The 12,009-nt window shown below is 35.2% G+C and overlaps 1 protein-coding gene across 4 annotated transcripts in view; it reads left to right on the forward strand.

Annotated features, from left to right (window-relative positions):
• The window catches only part of TRIM23 (tripartite motif containing 23), a 41,869-nt gene that overhangs the window by 26,365 nt on the left and 3,495 nt on the right, over nt 1-12,009 (forward strand). For 3 of the 4 annotated variants that reach the window (XM_047751742.1, XM_047799565.1, XM_047751684.1), the window contains 4 exons: nt 1,986-2,120; nt 8,008-8,137; nt 8,618-8,728; nt 10,206-10,330. In XM_047751742.1, coding sequence (XP_047607698.1) covers nt 1,986-2,120; nt 8,008-8,137; nt 8,618-8,728; nt 10,206-10,330 — 501 coding nt within the window. The remainder of the gene's footprint in view (nt 1-1,985; nt 2,121-8,007; nt 8,138-8,617; nt 8,729-10,205; nt 10,331-12,009) is intronic. The other variant, XM_047799655.1, reaches the window with a different exon arrangement.

Consider the following 12,009-nt stretch of genomic DNA (forward strand, 5'->3'; position numbering starts at 1 on the left):
CTGAAGAGAGGAATAGATAGAATATCATATATTTATTACCAATTTTGAGAACAAAATTTAATCATTCCTCCCCTCCCCCCAAAAATGATGCATCGTCTAAGTTCAAAGCGTAAAGCTGAATGATTAGGATTTATTTATTTAACAAATACTTGTTGAATGCCTACTATATACCAGGTATATTCTAAGAACATGGGACGTATCAGTAAATCATGCAAAAAGCCATTATTTTGTGGAATTATCACTGCTGCAAGGGATAAACCATAATCATATCTAATAAGTAAATTACATAATATGTTTAAAAGTGATAAGAAGAAACATGTGGGGGTACAGCAGATTGCATTTTTAAGTAGTCAGGGTAAGCATCATTGAGAGAACATGAAATTTGAACAAAGACTTAAAGGGGAAGAAGGTGAAGAAAGTAGTTCATACCCTAATGAAGAAGATTTCAGCTGAGGAAACGGTTAGAGCAAAGAGCGTAGAACGACATGCCTGATGTATTTGAGGAACACCAAAGACGTACTGTGGCTGGAATAGATTAAGGGATGGATAGATTAATAGGACCTAAAATTAGAGGTGATAGGGAATTATATGTAAGGAGGTCCTTGTGGGCCATTGAAAGAACTTTAGTTTTTGCTGATTGAAATGGGGTAACCATTGTGGGCTTTTGAGCACAAGAATGGTTTGATCTTTCTTGAAAGGATCTGGTTGATGTTTACACAGATTGAAGGAGGGTAAAGATGGTAGGAAGGAGTTCAGTAGTTAGGAGGCTATTGTAGAAATTCAAGTGAGAGAGAATAGTAGGTTGGAGAGTGGGAGCTAGAAGTGCCCTCATTCTAGATATTCAGTAGGATTTGTTGACAGATTGTATGTGGGGCATAGGGGAGGAGTAGGTAAGAATGACTTCAGTGTTTCTGTTCTCAGCAATTGGAACAACCAAATTGTTATCACCTTGTATGTATATGCAACAGTGAGCAAAAACCTGACACCACCACTTCTCTCTTGGGGCTTATGTATTGTTGGGAGATCTCTGTCTTACAAATAATGCATTAGTGTATGTATAGAATATTTCTGAAATAATATTTGAGAAACTGGAAAGTGCTTAACTTTGAGTAGAGGGCCTGGGAATGTAGAGTGAGAGGGAGATATCACAATTTGACATTTATTCCTTTTAAAAAAAATAAGACCATTATATGTATATATTAAATTATTTCAAAAACTTTTTTTTGTTTTTGTTGCACTTGTGGCATATGGAGGTTCCCAGGCTAGGGGTCAAATGAGAGCTACAGCTGTTGGCCTATACCACAGCAACGCTGGATCTATGCTGCGTCTTCGACCGACCCCATGGCTCACGGTAATACTGGATCCCCAACCCACTGAGTGAGGCCGGGGATCAAATCCACATCTCATGGATTGTAGTCAGAATTGTTTCCACTGCGTCACAACGGGAACCCCAGAAAAAACTATACATACTCAGAGAAGTAAGTACATGTGTGTTCAACTGGCTGAATGTTCAAACTGGACATTTTAACTAGCATCTAGATCAAGTAACAAAACATTACCAGTACCCCAGAAGCCCCTCAGACTTTCTTCCAATAACTACCTGCCTTTCCTCCTAAGGACAAACCACTGTCCTGATTTCTAATGTATATCTTGTTTTTGCATGTTTTGGTAATTATTGGAATCACACAGTACAAACTTTTCATGTTGTTTCTTCTTTTACTGTATGTTTTTGAAATTCATATCATCACATTTAACTGGTTTAATATCATTGTGGTGGTGTTGCATTTGTGAATATACTATAATTTATCCATTCTATTGATGGGCTCTTAAATTATTTCTTAATGCTGATTATTATTATCTTAGTCAAATTTACATACAAGGTAACTTTGAATACTGTATGTTAAATGAGCTTTTCTGGAGTTTCAGTGATGTCTCTTTTTTCATTATTTCTTTAAAAAGTTTAAAAGAAATCCTATCTTTTCTAGGATGATTGTAGAGTTGTTTTGGCAAAACAAGAAATTACAAGGTTACTGGAAACATTGCAAAAGCAGCAGCAGCAGTTTACAGAGGTTGCAGATCATATTCAGTTGGATGCCAGCATCCCTGTTACTTTTACAAAGGTAATATAAACTATCCTTCATTTTTAGGTGTGTTGTCTAACAAATCATCATTGTTTTACATTCCATGATAATCAGCTTGAAGGGACAGCTAAGAAATTAATGAACTGTAGGATTAAAAAAAAACCTTATCAGTGGGAAAGAGAAAGTGGTATAATGAATCTCCCTCTACCCATCACCTATTTTCATAATTAAAAACTTTTAACTTCATCTGTCCTTCTCCCCAGTCTCTATCTGCAGTCTCCCAGGTTATTTTGAAACAAATCCCAACATCATATCATTTCATCTGTGTAATGTTTTCATGTGTTTCTAAAAGGTAAATACTCTTTTTTAAAATTTATTTTTATTTTCTTATTTATAATGATTTTTACTTTTCCATTATAGCTGGTTTACAGTGTTCTGTCAGTTTTTTGCTGTACAGAAAGGTGACCCTGTCCCACATATGTATATACATTCTTTTTCTCACATTATCCTCCATCATGCTCTATCACAAGTGACTAGATATAGTTCCCAGTGCTATACAGCAGGATCTCATTGCTTATCCATTCCAAAGGCAATAGTTTTTATCTATTACCTCAAATTCCCAGTCCGTCCCACTTTCTCCCTATCCCCTTGGCAATCACAAGGGGTTCTCCAAGTCCATGATTTTCTTTTCTGTGGAAAGGTTCATTTGTGTGTAATTAGATTCCAGATATAAGTGATATCATTAAATACTCTTTTTAAAAACACAACTAAAATACTACTACCACATCTAAAAAATTACTATCCAGTTAGTATTCAAATTTCCCAGATAGTTAAAAATTTTTTTAGGTTTTTTTGAGACAGAATCCAAACAAGGTATATCTTTGGCATCTGGTTGATACATTTTGGTCTTTTAAAGTGGATTTCCTTAATTTGAAAAGGTACATGTGTTCGATTTGTGTGTGTGTGTTCAATTTTGATTTCTGTATTTAGGTACTGACTTTAAAAAAATTTAATCTTGTTTTATAATTATGTGAAACATTCCCATGGTCCGGAGTCACATCTACAAGGGAAGGTTCATTCAGAGAAGTCTAACTTACGTTCCTGACCCCACCACCCTATTCTTCCATTATCCATAGAAAACCTTTAAGATTTTTTTTCTTAGTTTTATTCATCATTAAAAAAACAAAGAAATATATTTGTATGTACACTACCCACATTTAAAGGTAGAATAAATTACATACTTCTCCACCTTTCAGTTTTCACATAAGTATATACATCCTGGAGATCACTCCATAGCAGGATACAGTGACATTTTCTATTCCTTTTTATAGCTGTAAGGTGCTTTATTGTGAGAATGTACTTTTTTTATTATAAAAAACTACATAATATAAAATTCACTTTCTTAACTATTTTAAAGTGTATAGTTTAGTATTGTTCAGTATATTAACACTGAGTGACATATCTCCAGAAATGTTTCATCTTGAAAAACTGAAACTGTACCTTATTAATAACTCCCCTATTCTCCACTTTCTCGCTAGCTTCTGGGAACAACATTCTGCTTTCTGTTTCTTTGAATTTTGACTGCTCTAAATTACTCATATAAAGTGGTATTATACAGTAGTTGTCCTTTGGGGACTGGCTTATTTCCTTTAGCATAATGTCCTCAGAGGTCACACATGTTGTATAGCATGTAACAGAATTTCCTTCCATTTTAAGTCTAATATTCATTGTTTTTACATACTTCATTTTGCTTATTCATCTGTTGATGGATGTTTGGGTTAGTTCACCTCTTTGCTGTTGTGGATAGTGCTCTATGAACATGACTGTGCAAATATATTTCTTTGAGACATTTGCTTTCAGTTCTTCTGAATAAATATCCACAAGTCTTGTTGGATCATATAGTAGTTCTATTTTTAATTTTCTGAGGAAATGCCATATTGTTTTCCCTAGTGGCTGCACCATATTATGTATCTCACCAAAAGTGCATGAGGGTTCCAGTTTTTCTACATTTTCACCAGTGCTTATTATTTTCATTTTGTTTTTGTTTTTGATAGTAGCCATCCTAATTGGTGTAAGTTCTTTGGAGAATTTTGTGTGAGTTGTTTGCCTATTTTTTGAGTTATCTGGTTTTTTTATTGTCAGTTGTAAGAGTTCTTTATATATTCTGGATATGCATCTGTTATTAGATATACGATATGCAAATATTTTCTCCCAATCTGTAGTGTGCTTCTGCACTCTGTCGATTGTATCCTTTGATTCACAGAAGTTTTCAAGATTGATATAATCCCATTTGTCTGTTTTTTCTTTTGTTGACTGCTTTTGATGTCATAGCCAGGAAATCATTGCCAAATCCAAGATCATGACGCTTTTTTCTTAAGTCTTCTACTAGGAGTTTTATCATTTTGGTTCTTATGTTTAATTATAATGGTCTGTTTAATTATAATCTACATATTTATAATTGTCTTAATTCTTTCTAAATTTAACCTTTGTATAATGAACTTGTCTCCTATAAGTTTCAAACTTAAAAATCTATTTTGGCTGATACTGGCATAGTCACCCCTGCTCTCTTTTGTGTTTGATGTATATCCGAAAGGTTGCATCTTTTCCTGTCCTTTCATTTTTCAGACTTTTAATGTCCTTAGATATAAAATGAGTCTCTTATAGATAGCATATTGTTGGATCTTGTTATTTTTTAGCCATTTAGTCAAACTGTGTCTTTTTAGTGGAGAGTTAAATGTTTCAAATAATTATTGATAGGTAAAGACTTACTATTGTCATTTTGCTCATTGTTTTTTGTATTACTTGGTAGTTTAGTCTCTCCTTTCCTCTCTCATTACCTTCTTTTTTGTTTTATTGATTTTTTTAGTGTCATGGTTTGATTCCCTTCTGATTTCCTTTTGTGCATATTCTCTGGATTTTGTGTGTGTGTGTATCATTGCACTTATGTAAAACATCTTAGTTATAACATTCCATTTTAAACTGATAACAACTTAATTTGCATATAGAGTCTCTACTCCTTCACAGCTCCACCTCCTGTACTTTATTGATGTCACAAATTATATCTTTATATATTGTACACCTGTTAACACACACTTTTGGGTTTTTTTAAATGTGTACGTTTGTTTGTGGGGAGAGGCGTTGGCTATACCCATAGCATGCAGAAGTTCCTAGGCCAGGGATTGAACCCATGCCACAGAAGGGACCTGAGCCACAGGGAACTCCTAAAGTATTTATTATTTAAGTTCTATAAAGAATTAAATTTATACACCCAAATTGTAATAATACAAGTTACTATTTTAGATTTTCATATGGCTTCATGTTGCTGTCTAGTGTCCTTTCATTTAAACTCCTTTAGGATTTCTTATCAAGCATGTCTAGTGGTAATGACTACATCAACTTTTGTTTTTCTGGGAAATTCTTGATTTTTCCTTCATTTTTGAAGGACATTTTTTGCTATATCAAGCATTTTTGGTTGACAGCTTTCTTTCAGCACTTTGAATTTATCATTCTACTCCTGACCTGCATTGTTTCTGCTGAGAAATCTGTTGATAATCTTATGGAAGCTCCTTGTATGTGATGGGGTCCCTTTTCTCTTGCTGCTTTCATGACTCTCTTTGACTTTTGACAGTTTGATTATAATGTGTCTCATTGTGGGTCTCTTTGGGTTATCCTAGTTAGAATACATTGAGCTTCTAGAATTTTTGTGTGCTTTTCTTTCCTCAGATTGGGAAATTTTCAGCCATTGGTGTATCTTCAAGTAAGATCTCTTTACCCCTTTATTTCTGTATTCTCCTTCGGGGATTCCCATCCCCATGTGTCTCTTAGAGTCTCTTCCTTTTTTTTTTTTTTTCATTCTATTTTCCTTTTCCTCCTCTAATTCCATGAATTCAAATGACTTGTCCTTGAGTTTTCTTGTTATTTTTTTCCTGCCTGATGAAGTCTACTGCTGAAACTCTCTACTGAACTTTTCTGCGCAGTTACTATATTTCAGACCCAGAATTTCTGTTCTTCCCTGAAGTTTCTTCCTCTTAGTTGGTATTCTCTTATCCCTTCAAACTTTTCCTGATTTTGTTTGTGTTTCTTTTAGCTCACTGATCATCTCTGTGACAGTTATTTTAAACTTTTTGTCCAGCATTTCATGGTTCTGAATTTCCTTGGGATCAGTTTTTTAAATTTTATTTTGTTCCTTTAATTAATTGGGCCCTGTTTCCTTGGTCTTTGTATGCCTTTTGACCTTTTGTTGAGATTTGGGCTTTTGAAAAAATAGCCACCTCCCTCAATATTTATGGACTGGCTTCATGCCTGGGAAAACATTTACCTTATCATCCCAGCTAGAGATTCTAGGACTTCCAAGACTTTTCTGGGGATTTGTCTTCTCTGGGTTTGTTCATGTTACTTTAATGTCAAATTTCCTGCTCAGGTTGCCCCTGTCTTCTCTGAAGCCAGTAATCTCTTGCCTCCTATGGTTTCCTGATGGAACTGCAGCTCTGATATGCCATGTTCTTGCCTTGGTTTCCAGTGGCTTCCAAACTATGTCACCAGTAACTAAGAGGTTCAAGTGTCCTTAGACACTTAAACTAGTGTCTAAGGAAGCCCCCAGGTAGGTCAGAATGTTGGATGCTCAGGCAGTTCTTTGTTTCTGGTCCAGAGGAAGAATCCTGGTATGGGAGTTTTCCTCCTGGTTGTACTGTGCTGTGCCAAGTAGGGGGAAGGGTACAGGTTGGTGCATAGAATTCTGTAAATTTTCTTAACCCTTTCACTGGAGTCCTTTCTTGTTTTTATGGCCCAGGTGCTATAGTTTCTCAACTGGTCCCTAGAGTTTTCACCAAGGTATTCTGGTTCATATATTTTTCTGAACAGTATATATTTCTGAAGCTTAGGGCTGGACTGTAGGCTTGGGAGCCATCATCATATAGATGGTAACTGAAGCACATGGAGCAATTGAAAGTTTGTAGAACGAGGAGGAGGCCTCATACAGACACTCTAGAATGCCAACATTTAAGAAGTGGATAAAAGAAAAATGAGAGGGAGTATCCAGAATGGTGGAATGAAAACCAGAAAAATTTTGTATCACAAAAGCCAAAAAGAGTGCAAAAATGAGGAAGTAAAATAATTGTTGACATTTATATAGCATTTATGGGCTACGTGTTTTAAGGATTTTTACATGTCTTTTTAAAAATTAATATATGCAATAATCCTATATAAGTCTGGTGCTATTTTCATTCCCCATTTTACAGTGGGAGAAGTGAGGCAGAGAGGTCATGCAGCAATATATACAAGTATGTTCATTGCAGCATTATTTATAATATCAAAAAATCAGAGATGACCTAGTATTTTTCAGTTGAGATTAGTTAAATTGTGGTTTATGGAATATAATGAAGCAATTGAAAGGAAAAGTATGTTTGTATGTTTTGAAATGAAAGAATTCCATAATGTTAATTGTGAAAAGTTAGTTGAAATATGTTTTTTTTTTTTAAGTATATTTGTTTTATGTATGTCAACCAATGTGTGCACAGAAAGGTGTCTGGAAGGACATACATGAAATTGTTAACAGTGGATATTTATGGGAAATGAGCATCGCTTTTCATTTTTAATTAATATATTTAACTCAGCATAAAAATTTTATTTAAAGACGATTCAGTTGAGCTAGAAAATCTGGGATAAAGAAGTGGATGTGTATATTTTTTTAACTTGTATTAAAACAAAGTATGTAGTAAGTTTTACTAAGCCAAGATTTAGCAAAGCAATGAGGAGTGATTCCTCTGAGAGTATCAGAATCAGGGTATTTTAAACTCTGATTTTTATGGATTGAGGAATGAGTAGGAGACAAATAATTAACAGAAGTTTTTTGTAAATAAAAGTGTTAAGTGCTAATACTTTTAACTCCATAACAAAATAAAAAGATTAAATTTTTTAAAAATTATAGGACAATAGAGTTCACATTGGACCAAAAATGGAAATTCGAGTTGTCACATTGGGATTAGATGGTGCTGGAAAAACTACTATTTTGTTTAAATTAAAACAGGATGAGTTTATGCAGCCTATTCCAACAATTGGTAAGTATGAGTATTGCTTTATCTTTAATGGACACTTTACAGACAAACTCTAGCTTATAGCCAAGTTCTTAGGGCTTTATTTTATGCCTGTCTGCTGTGGAGAATGGCTCTGCCATGGAGGAAAAAATGGAAGATTCAGTGGCTGTTTAACTGAAATGTGGATAGAGGGATAGTAAGAAGGAACAGAATATTGGTGGTACAGTTGCAAGGAATAAAGGATTGATGACTGGCTAAGGATTTGGGGTGAGGAGGTGGTAGTGGTGCAGAGCTGGCACTTCAGTGTCAAGGTCCTAAGAGCTCTGGTTAAAGGTATTAATTTCCTCATGTATGCTTATTAGGAGTGGAGTTAGCTGGGCAGCAGTAGATATTGTTGTATGAAGATACTTTGTAAGTTACAGTTGTAAATGGTGTTGCCTGTGTTTGTTGTGTCATTCATTGTAAATATAAGTTTAGTATTAAAGTAACTTTTTTTAAAAACAGGTTTTAATGTGGAAACTGTAGAATATAAAAATCTAAAGTTCACCATTTGGGATGTAGGTGGAAAACACAAATTAAGACCATTGTGGAAACATTATTACCTCAATACCCAAGGTAAGAGTATAAGAGTTACATTATAATTTTTCAAATTTTTAGGATGCCAGTTTTCAATGCATTGATTTAGGTAATAAAACTGATACTTTAGCATTGATTAAATATGTGACTATACCTTTATATATTTGTAGCAGACACTGCATTATTAAGAAAATTAGTAACATTATTAAGAAAATTGGAAAAACTGGGATATGTACTCTGGGTTATTTCATGAAAAGCATAATTATAGCATAACCATATTTATGTTATATATGTAGACAGTTAAGCATACTTACCTCTTGCTGCTTTTAACAAAGATTAGTATTAATGTTCATATGAGCATGATCACTGGCAATATTGTCGTATAGAGTAGAATTTGTGGGGTATAGTTCTGTTACTCCATTCAGTTCAATTCCATTATATTCTCTCAGTAGCTTCCACGCCTTCATTTCCATTCACAATTAGTTGTTATCTGCAGAAGAACCTGAAGTGGTTTGCTTTTGACCAAATTGTGTTATATCACATATATTCCACTTAGCATTTGGGCCTCATTTTATGCTTTACCTCCTGAAACTTATGTTCATATATCATCCTATTTTCCACCTAGAAGAAAGACTAGATAATTTTTACTTTGGGATTTTTGATATTAAGTTTAGTATGAGCAAGTGACTAAGGGGGAGAAAAGGGAATTTTGAGTATGAGGAATGGTTGAAAGTCTGGGATGTTTAGCTACAGGAGGAAGCTGGAAATATTTCAAAGAGAATTAATTCAGTATCTATTTATGAAGCTTCATCTGTGTATTTTCAGTCTAATCTATGGAACATGCTGTTACAGGCACCTAGAGAGAATACTTTGGGGAGGTAAAGATGGTGATTTATTTATTTTTAAAAAACTGTCTTGGAGTTCCCATTGTGGCTCAGCAGGTTAAGGACCTGGTATTTTCTCTGTGTGGATGCAGGTTCAAACCCTGGCCTTGCTTAGTGGGTTAAGGATCCAGTGTTGCTGCAAGCTGCAGTGTAGGTTACAGATGTGGCTTGGATCCAGTGTTGCTGTGTCTGTGATGTAGGCTGCAGCTGCAGCTCCAATTCAACCTCTGGCCTGAGAACTTTCATATGCTGCAGGTGCAGTCTTAAAAAGAAAAAAAAAAAAAAGCAAAGACTTTTTGTAAATGAAGTAATAATCGAAGAAGTAGCACCAGCAAGTAGATCAGGAGAGCTGCATTTTCATTCATTAAGAAAAAAATTTTAAATGGTATGAACAGCAGTTTCTATTTGGTAGTGCAAGTGTTGTAAATCCTGTTATAGGTTGGGAAACAACAATTGAAAAGTTACGTTCACTACTTGAGATCATATCATTAATTATTGCTAGGTGCTCCTATAATTGGCAGCCTTTCTGTGAAAATGATGGCAGATTATCATAATGAGAACATTAAAATATTTGGTCCATTTACTGAAACTTAACAAGTGACTAATTGAACATTTTTACGTTCTTTTGGTAGCTGTTGTATTTGTTGTTGATAGCAGTCACAGAGACAGAGTTAGTGAAGCACACAGTGAACTTGCAAAGTTGTTGACGGAAAAGGAACTCCGAGATGCTTTGCTCCTGATTTTTGCTAACAAACAGGTGAAACATTTGTATTTCAGAATACTTATTTTAGCATTCCATATAATAGGTAGCTGTTACTATTTCAAGAGAAATCATTTAGATATTTACAAAGTTTCTGTTCTGTATTTTGAGTACAATCTTTATGGAAAGTGCTGTACTTGGTACCTTGGAGTATACCAAAAGAAATAAAGTAATTGATGCTCACCAGAAACTCCTATGTAGGAGTTCCCTTTGTGGCTCAATGGAAAAGAACCTGACTAGTATCGATGAGAACATGGGTTCGATCCTTTGCCTCGCCCAGTGGGTTAGGATCTGGCATTGCTGTGAGCTATGGTGTAGGTCACAGAGGTGGCTCTGATCCAGCATTATTGCGGCTTTGTCTGTGGCCTGCAGCTGCGATTTGATCCCTAGCCTGGGAAACTCCATGTGCTGCAGGTGTGGCCCTAAAAAAGCAAAAAAAAAAAAAAAAAAAGAAAGAAAAAAGAAACTCCTCTGTATATAGGTAAGCATGTTAATTAAGTATATTTCTAATTCTAATACAAAGAAAACTGGTATGTGGAGTTCCCGTCATGGCACAGTGGTTAATGAATCCGACTAGGAACCATGAGGTTGCGGGTTCGATCCCTGGCCTTGCTCAGTGGGTTAAGGATCCGGCGTAGCTGTGAGCTGTGGTGTAGGTCACAGACACGGCTCGGATCCCGCGTTGCTGTGGCTCTGGCATAGGCCGGTGGCTACAGCTCTGATTAGACCCCTAGTCTGGGAACCTCCATATGCTGTGGGAGCAGCCCTAGAAAAAGGCAAAAAGACAAAAAAAAAAAAAGAAAAAAAAGAAAACTGGTATGTGACTTGAGCAATACTCAAAAACTGTTATAGGAAATTACAGAGTAGTTCTGAAAGTGCATTTTGTAAGATTAGTAAAAAGTAGGATTTGAATTACTAGAGTTGAAATAATGGGTAAGATTTTGAGTCAATGTGAAAGAACGAACACCACAGGCAGAAAAAAATAACATGAGTATTTTTAGGGAGCATCAAACAGATCTGGGTGTGAGGGGTAGGTAGAAAATGAAGAAATCCCAGAGTAACAGATGAGGCCACGTTGTAAAGGCCTGACAGAGCCAAAGTAAGACATTTAGGGTTTTTTTTTCTATGAGCAGAGGAGAGCCATTAAAAGGTTTTTGGACTAGTTGGTTTTAAAATCTTAACAGTGTTTTGAGATTGTGGTGCTGGGGATAGGATTGTGGAATTAATCAGGGCCAAGGGAGTAGAGACAGGTAGATGTAGTAAATTTCTGTAGTAATCAAGTGAGAATTAACAAGATCCTGGATTGAAGGAATAAAAGAATAGACACAGATTGAAGAAACTTTATAGACAGAATTTGGTGACTGACCAGGGAAGATGAAGGACTAGGAGTAGCTATGGATTACTAGATTTTGAGACAAAGCTTCTGGAAGGATGAGAATGCTTTTATTTAGTAAGCGGGCTTAGATATAAGAAGGAAGAGTAGGATGAACAATAAGGATTTTCCCTTTAATAAAAAAAAGGCATACTATTGAGAGCTGATATATGTCACTTTATGATTAAGACATGCAAATAATGCAAAGTGAACATACTATTTTCCACCTATCATATTGTTAAAAAATGGCAATGTTTGATAATCCTCAGACTTGGATATGTTGTTGCTGTGGTTATTAAACAGA

The sequence above is a fragment of the Phacochoerus africanus genome, chromosome 1 (genome assembly GCF_016906955.1).
Source record: "Phacochoerus africanus isolate WHEZ1 chromosome 1, ROS_Pafr_v1, whole genome shotgun sequence".
Lineage (NCBI taxonomy): Eukaryota > Metazoa > Chordata > Mammalia > Artiodactyla > Suidae > Phacochoerus > Phacochoerus africanus.